This window comes from Pocillopora damicornis, chromosome 7, assembly GCF_964200805.1.
Source record: "Pocillopora damicornis chromosome 7, jaPocDami1.2, whole genome shotgun sequence".
Taxonomy (NCBI): Eukaryota; Metazoa; Cnidaria; class Anthozoa; order Scleractinia; family Pocilloporidae; genus Pocillopora; species Pocillopora damicornis.
Window position 1 is genome coordinate 7,724,272 of NC_142676.1, and position 20,807 is coordinate 7,745,078.

Below are 20,807 nucleotides of genomic sequence, written 5' to 3' on the forward strand. Positions count from 1 at the left end.
ATAAACCACACGTACATAGAGCCCGTCAGGGAAAGGGTCTTTCACCAATCAAGTTGCTGATCTTGAAGGAAGAGAAAACTAGCTTAATATCCAAGTCATTGTAATAGCGATTGATAAAATGGCGAATCTTTTTTTGAGTGAAAGCAGAAAAATGGCTTATGTAAGGTAGCTTAAAGTTAAACGTAGGTGAAGTGGTGGGAAGGGAATCCCGGGGATGAGCATTGCTTTGGTCCCAGTGGTGTAACGGTCTTTAATCTTTTCGATTAGAGAAGAGATTCTTTTTTTAAAGGTAAGGTGATGTTGAAAGTCTCTTTACTAACATGCCTCTTGAGGAGTGTACTGACTTAGCGGTCAATTACATTTCCGAGGGCAATTCCAACATTAACATTACCCTCTATAGATGTCCTGACTGACAACAATGACCCCAGTCCCTCTCTAATCAGTGTTTAGAGCAAGAAAACTTTCACCGGGTTACTAACTAATTATTTCAGCTTCACCCCGTACCCTTTACAAATTGGGTTTCATTAAGACTCTCGTTGATAGAGTCTACAAGACTAATAACACCTGGTTAGGGTTTCACGAGGACATTAGCAAGCCTACAGGCAGGTGTTGTAAAAAGTTTGCCTAGCTTTTTCATAAGTACACATTTCGTTCTCTAAAAGAATCTTGTGTATCCGGCCTATGCTAAATTCTAATTTTTCAACCAAATTTTATATTCTTTTGAATATTCTTAGATCCCCTAGAATCGCTTACTATTCACGTAATTAAAATAATTACATGAAATCTTGCTGATGTATGGCACACTAGGTCTTCCTCTGATCCTCCTGAAATTTTATAATGTTTATTGGTATTGGCGATAAAAGTGTAGTCAAATTAAAGCTTTGTGCACAGTTTATGCATTAAATTTATGTCATAAAATATTGTATTTTCCTAAAACTAGTTTATCTGAATAATAACGAGTTACCAGGCACAAGTATGGCTTTTCACGATGATAATTTCCAGGTTTGAAAAAAGCCACTGCTCACCAAAATCCTTAGTTCCTTTGCCTTTAAAGCCCAACTTCATCAAAACATTGGCAACAGGAGGGATCAGCAAATCAATGACTACAAAGAAAACTTGATTGATGTTTGGAATTGATTTCTGTGATGTACACATGAAACCCAGGTATCATCTCGAGTTTTCTACAAATTTTTTCATGGTCGACTTTCTATAACTTCGAGTTTGCTGATAGCAAAATTGTTAATATCTCCAAAGAAAATAAAGCTATAAAATATTCCAAGAACATTAATAGGTGAAATAGATAAAAACATAAAAATTAAATGAGATAAAAATTAATTATTATAGATAAAAATACACGTGTATATACAGGTAATTTCAGAATTTAACATCGGTCTCATAAAGAGCATTCATCATTATAAAGTATTATCCGGCAATAAGTTCCAAATTAATACTCTACGCTTATCAGAGGAGGTTGAAATGTTAAGGAAAAACAGTGCGGCAAGCAGTCATACCTGGAAACTTCAAGAGAAGACATAAGAGAAGGGCATTCGATTGTGGTGTATTGTTTTACTGACTCACTGTTTTCACGTGTATACTCCTCAGTCGACCTGTGATGTCTTAACACTATGTATATTACAGTCGCTTCTTTCAATTTTGGCTCATTTTCCCAAACCGAAATTATCAGTCACGCTCAATAAAATATAATTTAAACTGATACGAACATCCTACACTTCAGCTGAGAATTTGCTCAAAACATTAGGAACAATAACTAAGGTCCTCAGCTGCTTGCAGATACCGCTGACTAGTATGCGTGTTGATCGCTTTGTAAGTTGTGAGTACATCATCCCAAGGTTCCAGACCTCTTCGATTCTTCCCTCTTCCCTACCCACCCCCCAGACTGGTCCCTAAATTCCCTTTGAAGAAACTCTTTTAAAGCCAGGGCTGAAGAGGGCTGTAATTCAATGTTGCCTTTATGTAGTTAAAGGTTCATGGAATCACGATAATCATTCTTTTGCGTTGTGTTTTATTGATTTTTGTTTTCGTTTTGTTTTATTTTTTTGGAGCTGGGGGAGGGGGTTGTGGGGCGAATACGTTAACTTAAAATTGAATTTATAGAAAGTTGACAAGGTCAATGTGTCAACAATTTTCTTAACGCTTGTTGCTACTGTGAAAACAAAACACCTCTTATTTCATGCTTTAATATATTATCGTCAAGGAATTAGTGAAAACGATGTTTATTAGACATCACACGACCTTTAAATTACCTTCATGAGCAAAGTGTTTATAAATGGGATTAACAATTTGCTGCAAGTGGAGTGGACACGTTTCTTAATAAAGTGATCCTCAGTCAGCATTTTTCTTTGAGGCTGGTAGTTGCTTCTTGTAATAACCGTGGTTGATATCTTGTATTGCACGATTGATAGTCAGGCTTGTGCCTTGTCAAACCTCTGCAATTGGGCCAACACTCTATAGCTGGAGGTTAGTTGAGTACCAAGACATGCTTATGGGGGAAAGGGACCAATTGACTTTGCGAAAACCTGGTTGTTTGGCGTTTCGCTTGAAGAAGGGCATCACCCCCCTTGAAGCTGGCAATAACGTGATACCGAACTTCAAAGCTTGACTGAAATCGGAAACCGCATCAAGAAGGAACGCAGTATGGAACCAATGAACCTCAAAGACCATTTTAACATCTCAACCCTATACAGGAGTAAACTTGACTGTCGGACATCTTAAACTAGTAGTCAATACTATATCAAAGCATACCTGTTTGTTTAATGAACTTGTTCTCATTATAGTAACATGTTTTGTCACTTAAAGTACTTTTCCATCTTGTGCGCATAACTGTAGATCCTTTTATGATGCAAAAACTAAGCTACACATCTAATTGACAATGACATCTGACGATGACGAAACCTCGTATATTATTTTGATAATTTTTGTGTTGGAAATATTCCCTCAAGCCTTACTTATAAGATACAATAACCTAAAAACACTTTCAATTATATCTATGCTTCAACAAACGAAGACTAAGGCAATTTATAAATTAAGGCATCTCTGCATTTAGAAATGATCTTTTGATTTCTTTTCCGAATCACGCACCAAAGGAATTATTATTAGTAACAAGAGGTCAATTAAGTCATTTTCCTCTTTCAAATAATCAGCCTCCATGTATTCTGTTCGTCGAGTTAGAGCAATAAGTCTATTTTCAACTTTTAGCATTCGTTCCTCTGTACCTTGAATAATACATTCAGAATTCAAACAGAATGGCTCTGCTTCAGAAAGGCACATGTTGGCGAATATTGTCTCATCACAAAACAACTTAAACTCAGTCCGATTACTTCCCTCGTGGAAAATGTCCATTAAACGCTCCTCAATAAAACGTGCCATTTCAAGCTCTTTTGCATTTTCCTCTGCGTTTGTTTTTGCGTCACTATATGATTCGTTAAGGACGGAAACAAGCATATTCATAAGAAATATAGTTGAGGATGTGCAAAACAAAAATGCAAACGTCGGACCAATGAAGGGTTTGTCCCTTCGAAGAGCGTCCACTGGGACTGCTTCTCCCAACAAGAATTTGAATTGAGACATGACTGCATTGAGGTAACTGGAATATTCTAATACGGCACCACCAAAAACCTGCATACCTGTTACAACAAATGCATTGAACACGATCTGAAAATAGACCACATACGAGAGTTGATAGCCTATAGATTGCCGAAAAGATGAAAACAAGTATATCACGTGTTGGTTAAAACGAATTAAATTCAGAAGCTTGACTGTCACCATAAAAACAGCCATGGCAATAGAAGCATTTTCTAGGTTAAACCAATCCAAGGCTGTGTGGAAATGTACGATTTCATATGGATTGGCTTGAATAGATTTGATAGTGTTCAAAACGCTTTTAGCTCTGATCATGTAAAATGCTACAGAGGCTACAGAGAAAATAATCATAAATAAATCCACCATGTTCCAAACAGACTTGAAGAAACCTAAGCGTTGTTGATAAAGGTGAACTAACATAACTATGAAATAAAACAGGACCATTGCCACGAACAGAAACTGGCCAATTAAGAAAAACATCAGAGCTCCTGACTCAGTGCTGTACAACTCAAGTGTTTCAATTCTCTGTGAAGTGTAGGCTGCACCAGTAGCTAAGGCCTCGTAAAAGTATGTGGCAACGCTAATCAAGTTTGTATTGACATTGAAAACGGCAAACTCTAGAATTACAGCTCGAGTTTGGCGATCAATCCATCCATTAGTAATAGTATCGTCGAGGACGCCTTGTGCAGTGCTTTCATCGTATCCCATGACTGCTGCATAACCACCCCCTTCATAACAGTTGTACGGCGCTATAATGGGATCGTTCCGAAGTTCTGCTGCTGATTGATACCGCCAAGGCTCAGGGCAAACTTGGGGAGCATTGGGCCACGAGGTATTGAGGGATAGAGGTATCCAACCTGGAAGGCTTAGCAAAGTCGTGTCCTCATTTTCTGGAGAATAGTCGTAATAACAATCCGCTATCATTTTCGCGAGTGATCTGCAGGAATCTTCAAATAAAAAAAATGGCATAAATTACTTTGAGATTTGCCCCTCTTGATAAATGATGATAAAGTGAAACAGAGAAAGAGAAAATTGCTGACAAAAGAAAAAAAAGCACGCTAGTGAATTTTTTATGATATCGGGTAAAAGCTTCTGGTTCTAAAATTGCTGTTGAGTTAAGTCCTAAGTAGCGAGTTGAAATGTATCAGTAAACTAGTATATGTTCTTTAATGCCTACGCCCCATTTTCTAGAGCCTCCAGTGGTATAATTTAGGATATAAGTTAGGAGCCTTTTAATTTCCAGATTACTAGACATGTAATTACAGTTATTGGAATTCATTAAGTCACTATGACATTTTCCTCTTTCAACCAGTACTTTTCAATTGCATATAAGGGATTTTTCCACCAATTTAGAAGCACCATTGTCAATCTTTAGTTTATTTATGAAAATGATACATTCTGATCTAAGTTTACTTTTTCTAATTCTGAGCTGTCGCAACCACGGCATTCCCACTAATATCGATATCTTGTTCCCGATGTACACGTCGTTTTTCTCTTCGAGTCCGTTGTACCACGCCTGGTTATAAATGTTTAATATAAATTCGTTCTTTAACCATGCTTCTAATCTGTGCGCATCCTTAACCTAGAATAAAGAACAAGAACTTATAATATAAACACATTAAGATCCAAGAACCCTTACGAAGAAGACAGAGGGTGCGATTCGCATGATCGTTAAACAAACGACAAGCAACAGCAAAGCAATAAACAAAAGACAGGAACAAAGCAAAGGGGAGAAAGAGACTCGCCGCCAATTCTAAATGCAAGTACCAAACAATGAATAACAAATGAAAAAATAGAGAATTCAAACGCCCATGGAACTCAATAGCAAACTTAAATACGAAATCCATGGTAACATCGCTACTACCTTTTTGTAAAGGTAGAAGTCATTATTTACATCCATTAGAAACCTGCTCCAGTACAGATATATTTGTCTTACCTTAGCCTGCTTACTTGTCATCGCTAGGTGTGGTATTGCGACTGACTTTAATACCTATTTCTCTTTTAAACATCCACGAGTCTGTAATCTTTCATTGCTATAAGGATCGATCGCCAGGCAAAATAGCTTTTGAATACTGCCAAATATTTTACAACTGCGGACAAAAAGTATGTTTATTTATCAGGAACCATAATCTTACCAGATTAAACTCAGTGAATCGATTTCTCGTCTCGGTGGTCATCAGAAAACGATTTCCATTCTTGTTTCCATAAGATACGATGGCCAGAAGAAATACAAATATTAAATGCAGAATAATGTCTCTTGTCATGCTTGTTAACTGAGCTTCTTTTTTTGATCTCTCCCTCATCTTTTCCTGCTGATATTTCTTAAAGCGCTGTTTCGGATCATCGCCCGAAAAATCTATCTCAATTGCTTGTAGATCGATAGCAGTCCCTTTTTCCTCTTCTTCTTCGCATTTGCCTTTGTTCTTTCTTGCCAGGAGAAAGGAAATAACGATAACCACTATCATAACCTTCGTAGGCTGCACAACAATAATATCTTGTCCATTGGAAATTAGAATAGAAGCTAGCCACCGCTCAGAGGTTTCCTTTCCCCACATCAAACTGTAAAACAGCGTAAACGTTGCTGCTGCCATAGTCGTACAGAAGCAAAAAAACCAGCCTACATAGACAAAGAAATGAGGAAGCAGGTAACCAGTGTCCGTTATTTCATCCAAAAGTCGTTGGGCCTCGTCTGTAACTTGGTATTTTTCGCTCCTTTTCTTCCTCGGTTTGCTGGACTTAAATAAGAAGGCAATTATTATGTTTATTGGTGCAATGATAATGCCACTTTGTGCTCCGATGACTATCTGTCTCCAAGAAAACTTGAAAGGCCCAACTTGTATCGCACCATCTGATTCACCACCAATGTTATAAAACATGGCATTTGCTATCATTGCACTAAACAGAACTGAAAGGCAACATGAAGCTCTTTGCACACGTGTGAAGGTACTGCTACATGCTTTTCCAAACACTGACATCCACAAGTGACTGTCGGCAATTTTTCTGGCAAAGCACGAACGCACCTGAGCTGAGAAGGCAGAGCGAGATTTGCTGTCCACAGTAACCCCTATTTGGCCGTCGTCTTTTTCCAACGCAAGCCCCCTATTTACAGGGAAAACCCACCTTTCTTCGGTCTGGCGGTCTTGGATAACTACGGTTTCTACAAACCAAGACGGATTATCACCCGAATTATCGTGAGCCAAAGTAATTTCTCTCAAAGAGCCAATGGATTCTTTCAACACGAGAACAAAGCCGTTAATACTCCCACGTCCGAAAAGCTCGCTCCACTCCCCTTTCTCCCTCAATGGAATTTGACTCTGCTCATAATTTTTCCCCTTGATACTGATTGTTATGTTAGCTGTTGTTGCGGAATGTTTCCAAACGCCAGTGCTTACAACCATATCGTAATAATAGGCTCCTTCTTTCACAAGCGGTATCAATTTGGGTGGGCAAATCTAAAAAAAAAAACAACAGCAATAAAACAGAAAACATTCAAAGGTCAAAATAATTCGAAATACACGACTTCAGGTTGAAATATGATTACCTTGTCTAGATCTCTCTTGTCGGCCCTCCTTGCAAAGATTAAGACAACGAGGTACAGGAGGAAAATACAGGCAATTATCACAAGTACTGAAATATTGTCACTTTCAGCAAGGTTTAAAAACCCGGTAAAAACTTTGTCGAAGTCAATTGGGTTTGGTGCTTGGATAAAATTTCCACCAAAAGATGTTAAATGATTGCAGAGACATTTAAGATGGGTGGTGTTCGAGTCTTGGCTAACCTTTAAAAAACACAAAATAAAACAAATCAATTAAGCGAAAGAAATGAACATAATATTGTCCTTTAATATATACCAAACAAGGGATTAGTGGTATTCGTGTCCGTTGATTAGCTATTTCAAAGGTGAATAGCAAGTACTATCCATCCCCGAGCAGCCGATGATACAAAAGCAGAGACAAGAGTTCAATTTCTTACCATTATTTGGTATAATGAAAGAACAAAACTGCTATTTTGTATCTGTGTGATACACATTAAAACAATTATTCTCCTCGACTTTTGTAAATGATTGTTTTCAAATGAAACTCAAGCACGATATTTATTAAATTAGCAAACTTTAATCCCGAGCTGAATTGGTGAATTGCTTTAGTAATGAACCTTATGACCCGTTGGACACAAAAAAGAAGACATGAAAAAGAAAGAAAGGTGATTAACGGCTTAACGATAAATTTATAGCCAATTAGCATTGTAGAATCTGAAATGTCTATACTGACAACTCCTTCCCATAAATATGTTAAGAATGACTAATCGGTTGTTATCGTCATGGAAGGGAGGCAACAATGACAATTGCATTAGGGATTTTACCCGGTAAAGCTTACTTAGTAGCAGAAAAATTACTAAATGATTAATTTTTACCCGGCAACCTTCTGCGGTCCACTCCTCTGTGTTCTCTGACCAATACAAACAACTCGATTGGGTGATGGTCAAGGTGTAGTTAACGTCTGTATTTGAATCATACTTCGGAAACACAGTGCTAAGAAATCCTTTTGGCGGTGGATCTTTAGTGCCCACACATGACCGTCTTTCGCGACGGTTTCCAAAACAGGATCTCTTTTGCCTGGAATGTTGACTTTCATTCTTAAGGCTTTTAGACAATAGGCCCGCGTAGAGGAAACCTGGCTTAGAAGGCATCACTGTAACTGAGCTACCTCTGATAAAGCAATTTGCATTAGCATCCGTTTGGTTGCCACATGTAGATGCAAACGCCATTGTAAAATTGTGGTCAAAGTCATTAATCGTTGGTCTTTTTCCAAATTTTATGAACAGACTGATTTGTAATCCTGCTTTGGCTAAACCCAACTTAAGAGATATAGGAACATTGGTTAGTTCTGCGTAATAACTTCGGACTGATATTTGATTTGGCTTCAGAAAGTTATGCTGCGTCCCTTTGGTGGAGTTTTGAGGTGGACTTGAAATGGGAATCAAAATCTCGATGTCATTGTCAAGATTTGAAACTTTTATCTTTTCCGCGCTGTTGCTTTTAAGCTCAAGACTCGTGACACGTGATTTGATTTTTTTGCTGCTATTGTCCCAAGTGAAAGGGTTAAAATCAACAGCTTGCATCTGAAAGAGAACACAATACGGAATTAGTAATTTTACTCAACAAGGGTGATACTAGGAGTTTTTCTCGCGTACAAAACATTTGAGTTAACTGATTTTGTCATTTTGTTATTGTAATTGAGATGTGGAGAAAAGAAAGTGTAATATAAACTAAGCCAGCGATGACTTGAATCATTCCCAAGTGAGTTAAGATAAGAATGGCATCATACCTTTACATTTATCTCTCCACCACCTATATTTCCAAGGCTGCTCGGCAGCTTGAATTTACTTGGTCCATCTCCCATGCTGAGTCCTTTTGCATCATTGGCTGTGACCTTTTTCAGAAATATTGTCAAGTTTGGAGTTTTTAGGACCAGCTCTTCTGATGGAACCAAGCGGCCAAAAAATGCATCACTCATGTTGCTCAGTTTTTCGGTGGCCTTCTTCACGAACTGAAAGGAAAGTTAGTGAATGTTGTTCAGTCATCTGATAACGTAGTTAATCCGATGACTTTTCTGACTTATTAGACCTGAAAAAATCTTTCTGCTTTCAAATCTGCTGCTTTCATTGGCCTTGCCGTTTTGTTCGCTTAATGTGAATTCTATTCTGCTTAGAACTGACCTATCCTGAATTAATGGCGAAAACGAAACTCCAACTAGGGAACGTATGGAGAAAGGACTGATCTCTACGATAGTCGTAGTTGTAACTGAACGTGTGATCTTTACCTCTGGAGTGGGTAGGGTTACTGCTAAGTCTGTGTCGTCCTGACTCGATCCTGCAGCTAACTTGATAATATTTGTGAGGCAGCCTGTAATACTTGTAGCTGTTTGTTCTAACTCCGGCGTGAAAGGCTCCTCTGGATCGTTAAGGATGGAAACCATCATATTAACTGTAATATCAGTCAGTTGCATCGTTATTTCCTAAGGAGAATAACACCAATGTGTCATGTACCGCACTAGAATTAAAATTGTAAGGAAAGATTGGTGGATTGGAAAACTTAGAACATTTGCAAATCAGATCTATTTATTTTTCAAAATACCAATAACGAGTGACTAAAAAATAATAAAGATGTCAATTATTACGATTCACCTTAGAGGTTAAGCTTGTTGCTTATCGCGGTTAACAGATCAAAATATTTCGAAGGGATGCATCGTTTTCTGTAGATAATTTGTCACTAATGGTTATCGTTCTTAGGTTTGAACTTGGATTTACGTTACTAAAAGGATTTAAAAGAAAGAGGAGATAAAAGTGGTGTACCATATTGTTATTGTTGCTGTCACCGCTACCGTCACTGCAGCTCTTGCATTTTTGTTCAACCCGTAGTCCCATGGCCAAGCTTACTACTGACATAACCAAGCGAGACATTTCAAGATTCTCTGGTGTTTTAGCTGTAAACTTCGATATCAATTTGTTGGAAATCTAGCAAGAAAAAGAAATGGCACGTCTCATTAACAAATAGAAAAGGCTTTAACTGTGCTCTGTTCAGTTGTAAAGCATACAGAAAGCGGCTAGAGGACGAAAAAAGTGTAGGGAGAAACGAATTGTAGTTGAGTGTTTCTCCCCACTTCTTGAGTGCTCTAGCCACGTCCTAAGTACTCTACAACAGAACAGAGCACAGTTAAGGCTTCTGTATGTTTTTTAATAATAAAAAAGCCGTTAAATTCCCCGCTCATTACTTTCAATTTTCAAAACAAACTTCATTTCCAGAGAGAAAAGAGAGTCGTTAACATGCTGCATACTCCCATAGAGCACGCTACAATAAGCCGCTCAGAATCCGCGTTCGAATTGTTATGGGCAATTGATGTTACTTCTAGAAATTTTCGGACTGCTGAGTCATGCTGACTTGCATATCGTAGAACTTTCGAAAATATTTTATCAAGTCATGAATTTATTACGTAAAACTACTAAAATAGTTCTGGTGTAAGCTGCTGGAATGTTCCAGAACACTTTGTGATTATATTTAAATACTCGCTCATATAGAAGTAGTGGTTGTTGTCGGAGCGACGACTGTTTTGAAAGCTTTACCTATTGAAATTACTTAGTGCAAGGAACTTTGGAGACAGCAGTGAGATTGTGTCAGTAGTGAGCTAGGAGTTAGACTGTGGTGGGCTTAATTAAATTGATTAACGATAAGTATTGTACTGCTTTTGGGGGTCGCTCCTTGTTAAGAACATTACTCACTTTTTAATAAAGTGGTTGAGTTTATGAAATTGTAGCTTTTTTTCTGTCGGTAAGCTTGTACCGTAACAGATTGGGACAAATTATGGTTGAAGACTAAAGCCATCAAAGGTATCAAACCATCAAAGTTCACAAACTATCAAAGGTCATAATATGCAATTGTTTACAGCCTCAAATGGTAGATGGAATTTAACACTTTTGCCTGAAGCTTTTTAGTCTCCAGTGTATAATCTGATAGTTACATGTTCAGTGAAATCCGGCCTAATTGTAGCTCATTAAAACACGCAAGTTTTTTCTCATGCCAAGTAGACAACAAACTTCCTAAGGCCAGTGTGTTTTACGATTAAACAATAACCGAATTAACCGGAATATGAGGATTGCTCGGGATGACTGCGCCGTAAAACTCGGCTGTTGTGATTGATGCGGCCTTCCACTCAATTCATCCACTCAACGCATCAGAAAGGATATCAGAGTAGGCTCCTAGTTATTCACTCGAAGGGCGGCTAATGTAATTTCTGAGGCTTGCTTCACTGCGATGACCGGAGATCACCATGATGAGCTACCCGCGATGAACCTCAGCGTGGTCGCTGTCGCTTTGACACCGTCATGTTTAGTATGAATTTTAACTGTTATGCCGGCTTGGCTATATTTTTCATCATTCCCGTTTTGCTCTGTTCGGTTTTTTCTGTTTTTTAACACGACACCTTATAAATTATACAAGTGTTAACTGTCTCTGATTTCTATTATCGTCCGTAAGCTTGCAATCTAACTGAGCGTGGAAAACTTTAAAGTTTGGACTGTCGACCTCTTCGTTTTCTGTTTCATGATTTTCATCTCTGCTTACTTTATAGTAATGTCAATTACGGCGCTTGGCACTTTTTAAAAAGCTTTGTTTGGTTCTTCTGTTGCTGCTTGCCGGATCGCTTGCTCCGAAATTTCATTCTCAATTCATGAAAAAGAAAAAAAGCTAGAGAAGTCCGGGAAAGGGTCGGACATGAACAATTTTGCAGATGGTGTGACGGAGAGTTAGTTTTAGCCGAGCTCTTTACTTTGTACTCTGACAGAACACGCTCTTTCAACCAATGACATCGCGCGTTAGATCCGAATTTCATTATAACATGATCTATTGCACATATTTTAAGTAGGCTTACGACATAAATAAACGAAATTCGCAATTGCTACGTGTTCCAAAAAACAGCATAAAATTTAATTCTGAAAGTTTAAGCATTGTTGCGGACTGAATTTGAGCAAATTTATTAAAGTACCAATGCTTTGTCTTTAGGGTCCAATTCTTGTCCACATTCAGTTTTTGTCTTTGCAGACTTGAGAACAGATATACCAAGTTGAACAGCTCGGCTGAGTTCACCCTTGTTGAGGTATTCATCCAGCTTGTTACCTTCCCCGACTACAAAACCTTTTAACTTGTTTGCAACTTCTTCAAGAGATGAAGCACATAGATCAAGGCCAGATGATGGCCTTACCTGCAAGGAATAGGTGAGACATATCGAAATATCTTTTTCGCGTTTAAGTTAAAGTTTTAAGCCATTATTGGATCCAAGCGGTGATGAGAGGAAATTGGATAATATTGGAAGGTTAGCGAGTACACAGAAAACAGTTTCTAAAGAGCGTTTACAAATCAAATTGCAAAATTCAAAGATTATGAGTTGCGTAAACAGAATTCCCCCGTATATAAACAATTGCAGTACCTTGATAAACAATTTCTCTTCAACAGATACTCCAGCCGCATTCTTAATGACAATAGTGACTTGTTGTTGGAAATCTTCGTTCGGCGATCCTGCAGATAACATTGTCGACACAGACGAGGGTGACGTGCCATAAGATATAGGTTCCTCTCCAAGTGCAAATTCATATGTCAATGGCAAGCTCGTGTCATGCCAATTGAAGCAATTAAAAGTAAACTCAGTCTCCAGTGAGACGCCTTCAGAGACCGACGGCGCGCAGTAACCATCATGCGGCTCTCCAGCGGTTTCAAAGAGGAGCACAGAAAACCCGTATGCTTCTTTTGAAGATGTTACATATAATGTTAGATTATACTTCGATTTGGATTGTAATGAATTTTTCTTGATTATCATACGGGTAGAATTTTCAGCTGTTGAAGTCATGTTGGGTAAAATAGGTATATTTTTCCAACTGTCTGGGCCTATAAGCATGGACAAACGCCATTCGTAGACAGATCCATTGCAAGGAGAATTGAGACACTCTGATGTCACCCGGAGCTTGTTTGAAGCAGACACTCTTGCGTTACAATCTATAAAGCATCTAAGGAAAAAAAATAGAAAAGCATAGACAACTCACGAAAAGGTGTAAAATCAACTGCAACTAAATGATACTTAATCAATAGAATTCCCGGCATCAATTACGGAAGTGAAAACACAGCTTTAGTCGATTGGCGAATCGCCCTTTCAAACCACCAGCTGCATGTCTTAAGTAAGTCAATGTTAGTTTAGGAGCAGTCTTATTAAAGAACGACTAGCCTTTTCGAGTTCTATCGCTAGATATAGGTTAAGTAATCTACAAATACAAAGTCAAATATTCATCTGAATGTTAAAAGCACTTTACTTCTCTATTTTTTTCAGTAGGATTATCTTAACTCTTTCATTGAAACGCTGCGTACCTTTCTTAAGGTCTCCCTCCCTAGTTTAAGCATGTTAGCTTCTGGGAAGCTATGGTTCTATAAATAAAAGTCAACTTCTTTCAGACTATACATATTTGTAAGAGCTTTCCTTTCTCTATTCCTTGAGTATTACATTTTCATTAACTAACAGTTTATCCTGCATAAAAATTACCTGAGGGTCACCTGTGGTACCTCTCCTACAGCTATCTCAAAGGACATTTCGGCATAGGAACTTCTCACATCCTTGGACACTGTCAGCCGTAGGAAGAAGGTCTTATCGATCTCAAGTTTACTTGGATCTATGGTAATGATTGTACGGTTTAAGTTTCCTTCGTTTTGAAAAGAACCGAAACAAGTGTTGCTTACAGAAGTGTCACTCCGACAGGACCAACTGAAATTGAGCCCAGTATGTATTCCAGGGCCAATGTCTGCGTCGTAACTTAAAGAGCCATCCACGGTGACGTTTTGCTTGGACCCCCACCGTACACTGTTTCCTCCATCAAGAATGGCTCGTAAGGGAGCTGCAATAACCTCGATGAAGCCATAATCAAAGGCGTTGAGAATTTTTGGGGATGCTGGATCTCCGACTGCAAGTGTAGCATTGAATTTGACTTGATAGATACCAGCAGGTATGGATCGTTTGTTTATCGTCCACTCCGTTGTCCCATGACTAACTATAGTTCCTAATGCTGACTCCGAGGAAGTTAGCTCCATTTCGTTAACAACGCTCCATTCAAAGGCACTTGTCAGTACGGTTAAATCTTTGTTTAGGCCTTGTATTAGGGCTTCTCGGACACTTTTGACTGAGCGTTGCACAGGTGTGGCATGATACTTGTCTTTTGAAATGTTTCTGATAGTCACTGAGAAATCTCCTGAGGATGATATGGTTAACATAGCTGTTACATTATTTTTATCCCCAAAGAAAACAAACGTTTGTTAGATGGGTCAAATTCCCGATAAATTTACCAAAATAGCCCCGTGCCTGCCATTTCGGTAATCGATTTTCAAGGCCTAGATAAATCGTGCATTTACTAAATATCTCTTGTTCAGGGGCTGAAATACAATAAACTGATGGTTATGACAAATTATCAGCTAAATATTCTTTCAATGAAATTTGACAGAATTCTTACCAACGGGATCACATGATACCCCATTACCAATGTAGTTTTTTCGGCACTCACAGCTGAAGGATCCCGGATTGTTAAAACAGTAAGCAACTCCGACAGTTATGAGCTGATATTGCACATTCGTCTATATCTATAGAATCATAGGAAAGAGCATAAATTTCGAGGAATTTCTTTGTTTCAGGGTGTACCAATGAAGCTCTTGATCAATTTCCTTCAACAAACAAAAAATTGCGGCCTCAAACCTACCAGTGCATTTCCAGAGAGAACGAGAGGCAATGCCTGATTCGGTACCTAAACATGTAAACATCTCTCACCTACACAAGCTGTACCATTTCCTTCATACCCTGCTATACATGTACAATGAAAAGATCCAACAGTGTTGTTACAAACAGCCAACGCGTCGCAGTTGTGCACATTTGTGGTACAGTCGTCGATATCTGAGCGAGAGAAGAAAACAACTGGGGTAAAAAAAACGCTTGAAGCCTTTAAGACACCAGTGGTTATCAAACTCCTAGGAGTGGCACTCAGTTTCACAGATGTTGTATTTGTCAAAAATGATTGGATGCTGAGGAGCAAAAGTCTTAATTACTTCCTCGATCAGTAAGCTCTTGGATGACTTTCTCTCTGTTTGCCTCATGTTCTTCAATATCTTCGCCACGAATGCTGAAAGTTAATTTTTCGCTGTTGAGCGAGAAAAAAAAAAATCCTAATATCTGCCGTGAGGAAGTCGTCCTTTTTGAAAGATACTGGAGCTATCGCTGAGCTTAGTTCTTCGCATTGCCTTCGAAATAATAGAAGGATCAACCTTTTTCCTGGTGTGTTCTCCCTCTTGAAATACTTCAGTAAGATAGTTTTTCTGAGCATCGCTGGGGTTCTCTCTGTTGCTATCGCTGACTTCAGAGTCTATCACATCAGTTGCGCTGGACTTTCATTCCCTAACTATAAATATACGTCTTCATTTACAGAACGGCATCACCGCTACGTTCCAGTTTAGCTGCATCATTGCCTTGTCGTACAGCGTTTCTTGTTCCAGGGCATACAGTTACAGATGTTTTTCTAAGGACTAGAAATTCTGGATGGACTTGATACACCCCACCTCTGGACAATATAATAGCCCACATCCTTATTCACAGGTTTCGTCATCGCTGTCATTCTCTCCTACTGAGGTCTTTGGTAATTCTGTTGCCTTTTTTTTTTTTTTTTTGCGCTTGTCTAGCTTTGACGGTTTGAAAAAAAAAAGCGTTGGAAATTGCATCATTTGTAATCTTGATTAGCTGAGGAAGAGAGCTTCTACTTTCTGACAGAAAGTACTCCGGGGTAAAAATTTACCGGAACCAACTCCATACGCTCCCTACGTTAGCATTCCTTCGTTGGTGCATGTAGTGTTATTAATAGAACTAACACTTTTTTCCACTTTACTGGCATTGACTTTTTAGTAGGTACGTTGTGGACCACTCACTGTAACGTTGACTCCAGCCATTCCGCTAGATGACTCATGGCTGTCATCATTTGCGATGCTGTATCGATGTCATGGCTAGCATTTAAATAGATTCTTATCTAACTTTCTATCGTGGCGGCCTTTCAGTCAATTGAACTTTTTCTACCTTAAGGGTCTGAAAAGTTAACGCGCTTCGGGTTGATTCCATGCCTAGTCAAGCGTTTCTATAGATACCCCGTGAGGTGTCAGCGGTTACGCTAAAGCCATCGTCTCAATAAGCCATTTTCGATATATCAAATTCTAACATGACCTTGAGGCTATGGGGAATAAAACAAAATACATTACCTATTTCTCCCTCGAACCCTCTGTGATTTTATTTGTTTTCTTCCACCACGCCTCGGAGAAGTTTTACTGTGACTCGTTTTAAAATAACTTACGACAAAGGAAAAGGGAGAGAGCAGGAAGGTTCAGAACTTATCAAGAGTAAAATACTTAGATTGTAGTAGGCAGTGGTTACAATCAGCGAACTAATTTAATCTTTCGTTCTTTTTCTCCTTAAATGAGCTTTATCTACTTAAACAATAGTTTCAAATAAGAAACAAAAATATAATCAGTAAGGATCGGGGTTAGATGATTGTTAGCTCCTATTTCGTGTATTTAAATCTCGACCTTCGTTCCCGAAGCCATCTGTTTCACAGTCCAATGTTCTATTTTTGCAGAGTTGTCGCTTTCAGTAGACCTCACTTTGAATTAATTAGAATTATTCCGCATGGAAACGAGAAACATGTCACTGAAATAACAACATTCCGCTCACATCTGGTTCGCGGTTCGGTTGAATACTAATATTTAAGCAAAGATCTCTTACGTGAACTAATTACAGCCTCCTTTTCATCGACATGGGAATAAGGAAACCCCAAATAAAAAACCCCAAAATACGCTTTGTAAGATGTTGAATATCCTGCCAGGTTTTTTTGCTTTTATGTGAACGATGCCACAATTGGGACTGTAGCCCTCCTCTTCAAAACAGCAAAATGTAAGGTAAGAGGATATTATGTTAAATAAGCCGTATGTTAAACGTAAAATGAGAAACACTTGAATTTGCGCGGGTATCTGTATATTTTCGGCTAATTAACAGCGCCATCGAATCGGTGCTTTATATTCAAATTTAAAATTTGATTAAATTGAGCTGAATAATTTCCCCCAAAAATCCTTTGGAGATCGAAAAAAACTACACTCCATCTTCCAAAAGCCAGATTTTCAGTCAATTACTTTGTGTAGCGCATAGTCGAATAATGGGTCACTTTTGACCCCTTTTTAAATTACTCACAAGTGGGTCGGATAAATTCAGTTATATTGCCTAAGGTTAAAAAAAAAACTTAGAATATTCTTCACCCTGTCCAAACCGTCTTGTTCTCGACTTAAGACAACACCGCGCCTACCAGCTGGGTTGCAATATCTTCAATCTCCCTTAAACTAATAATTGATCGTGCTCAACGAGGATGCCTTTAGATCACTATGCTCTCAGAAGTTGATAAGTGTACCAGCTCTTCTCTCCATATTGACAGATTGTAATAGTAAATTTTTGTTAGCAGCGTCTTTGTAATGCTTTGTAAAGCATGGAAACCCTGTAGGCAATTCTTCCACGACTATTCCAGTAAAACACAATTGTAACTGCAAAGGCTTACGATATAATTTCGTTGTAACATAAACGTCCCCTGAATAAAGGCGACAGATACCAAACAAGAAATACATTTCCATAGTCTTTAGGAGCATAATTAACCCATTTCGCGCAACGTTCATTAAATATTCTAATCTCGAAAAAAAACCCTGTTTCTAACATGAGTGTCCTTTATTACAAAATTATACAAGAAAAAACATACCTCCACTCCCTATACCTCTACTAGTTACCACGAAGAAGATTTGAACCTGTAGAGAGAGGGATTTTTTGCTCTGTAGGTTAAAAGGTAAGATTATTTCTAAGTGTACCAGTCTAAAACAGGAAAATATTCAAAAGTCAGGCTGTTTACCTTTAATGAAAGTAAGAGCCTTTGAGCGTTCATCTTGTCTCTTCTTTATCCCAAACCGAGCAAAAGCATGTTACGTAATCATTGTTTCAGTACATAATCCTCCTAATTGTGGTTTTTTTGCTGCTAGGAAAACTTCCCCGCTGAGATTTCAGTGAAGGAAAAAATACACATCAATTTTTTATCAGATCTGCGCAATGGCCATGGAAGTGCATATTCGATAAATTTTAACCAAGTAATTGATTCTAATATATAGTGTCCTTTTGTACAAAATCACACAAAAAAATATACCTTCACTCCCTAAACACCACCTCTGCTAGTTACCACAATCAAAATTTAAACCTATAAAAAGCGGGGTTTTTTTTAATTTTTGCTCTGTAGGTTAAATAATACGTTTATCTCTCAGATTACCATTCTAAAAAAGGACACATTCAAAAAGTCATTCTTCTCACCTCTAGTGAAAGTAAGGGCCTTTGAGCATTCATTTTGCCTCTTCTTCATCCCAAATCGAGCAAAAGTATGTTACGCAATCATTGTTACAATTCATAATCTTCCTAGTTATAATTGTTTCTGACAGGAAAACTTTCCCCGCTGAGATTTCAGTGAAGGAAAAAATACACATAAGTTTTTAATCAGGTTTGCGCAATGGCCATGGAAGCGCATATTTGATAAATTTTAATTTGATAAATTTTGCTCTGTAGGTTAAATAATACTTTTATCTCTCAGATTATCATTCTAAAAAAGGAAACATTCAAAAAGTCATTCTTCTCACCTCTAGTAAAAGTAAGGGCCTTTGAGCATTCATTTTGCCTCTTCTTCATCCCAAATCGAGCAAAAGTATGTTACGCAATCATTGTTACAATACATAATCTACCTAGTTATAATTGTTTCTGACAGGAAAACTTTCCCCGCTGAGATTTCAGTGAAGGAAAAAATACACATAAGTTTTTTTATCAGGTTTGCGCAATGGCCATGGAAGCGCATATTTGATAAATTTTAATTAATATAATTGACTCTAGTATTAGAGTGTCCTTTAGTACAAAATCAGACGTGAAGAACACTTTTACTCCCTAAATATCAGCTAGTTACCACGATCAAGGTTGAAACCTTTACATAGCAGGCTTTTTTTTTTAATAAAAGTAAAGGCCTTTGAGCATTCATTTTGTCTCTTCTTTATCCCAAACTGAGCAAAAGCGTGCTACGTAATCATTGTTTCGATGCACAATCCTCTTAATTATAATTGTTTACGGACAGGAAAAATTTTCCCGCTGAGATTTCAGTGAAAAAATTCACATTAATTTTTACTCAGGTTTCGCTCTAGCCATGGAAGTTCATATTCGAGAAATATTAATCAAGTAATCGAGGAAGGGAATTGAGTAATTTTCCTACCGTGCTGCAGCCATGTTTTTTGCCTTAAATATGCGTTCGACAGAATGAAAGTAATATCATTTATATGATGGTAAGATAGACAAATAGAAATACGAATATTTTTTTTAGATTGAAGGTAGCAAGAAACTTAATTTTTGCTTTTGTCCCAGGGTTGTTATTAAACAAAATAATTTCTTAACACATCTCTTTCTTTACCTCCTCATGTAGTTTTAATTTTTTCAATTGGTTAGAGTGACCTGTTTCAGGCCATTGGTTATGGAAAAAAAGTGAAATAGCAGGTGAGCGACGCTTAGCGAGTTCCTTGAAACCAAGCTAACCTTGGTTTACCCACTTTTTGACTGTCTTGGCTGACTGAGAGCCAGTTACAGGATGTTGATGAATACGATCGCACATATCAGAGCGGTTAGGCATCCCACGGCTTTCCCAGACTCCAGAAGCTTTTCGTTATTCATTCGTTCGATAGTTTTCTTTTTGGGGAACTGTTTGTTTGACTACTGATTTTGCTAACAGTATAAATATTGTACTCATTTTGCGAGTTTGTGAATATGAACGAGAACCCCCAACTGAAATATTATTTCTCTGAACTACCTAGGTTACATAGTTACTGCAGAGCTTATTAAATTATAAATAGATAGGCTTCCCTAGACACAGTTGTTTTGGATGTTCTGACAATGATAAAGGCGGGGGTTCCTTAAGACAGTTTTCAGTCGATACAGTCTTCTGCATGCAATTCGTTCCCTACGAATGAGACTAACCCAGAGAATCTTCCCTTTTAACTATTAGCGGAGCTCGTAGCTCGCGCAGCGTAGCCATTTTAGAAAAAATAGTAGTAACCCATCAAGCCGAAAAAAATTGGACTTACGACCGTTTGCCGACCGTACAAGGCGCTACTTTCGGCATGCGCGGCTAACTGTAATGGGGGCACTATCTTAGCCATTTTGAAATGGAGGGGCGGAGGAGAATGTAATGCGCAGCGTAACTTGGGTACCCCATTAGTGCACATTGCCTGAGTGCCGAGCTTAAGCGCTGCGTACCACGTGCACACGGTTAGGCATCACGAGGGCTTCACGTGGGCTGGTAGATGTGAAGCCGCGTAAGCAAATAGAATGCAACCCATGTTCTGAGCGGGAAAACAAACTGGTGAGGTTGTGGTTGAACAATAATTCTCAGTATTTTGCAGTTTCTGATCAACTCGCAAAGCAACAATACCGACAGAGCTAAAACTTTGTCAACTGAAGTAAATTGTTATAATTCAAGTTCGTGGAGAAAGGGTTTTGAGTGAAAATAGGCTGGAAAGAAGGAGACAGAGCGACCAAAGAAAG

The 20,807-nt window shown here is 38.3% G+C and overlaps 1 protein-coding gene across 1 annotated transcript; it reads right to left on the reverse strand.

Annotated features, from left to right (window-relative positions):
• Nucleotides 1-1,593: 1,593 nt before the first annotated feature.
• LOC113669764 (polycystin-1-like protein 2) lies at nucleotides 1,594-15,755 on the reverse strand. Its single transcript, XM_089213567.1, has 14 exons — nucleotides 15,598-15,755; nucleotides 15,224-15,315; nucleotides 14,949-15,071; nucleotides 13,680-14,379; nucleotides 12,579-13,152; nucleotides 12,138-12,353; nucleotides 9,952-10,113; nucleotides 9,420-9,614; nucleotides 8,925-9,146; nucleotides 8,011-8,718; nucleotides 7,142-7,378; nucleotides 5,736-7,052; nucleotides 5,014-5,182; nucleotides 1,594-4,547 (listed from the first exon to the last, which is right to left on the reverse strand). Exons 1-14 carry the CDS (start codon nucleotides 15,753-15,755, stop codon nucleotides 3,061-3,063), a joined length of 6,360 nt encoding a protein of 2,119 aa, XP_089069693.1. The 3' UTR covers nucleotides 1,594-3,060.
• Between the last annotated feature and the right edge of the window lie 5,052 nt (nucleotides 15,756-20,807).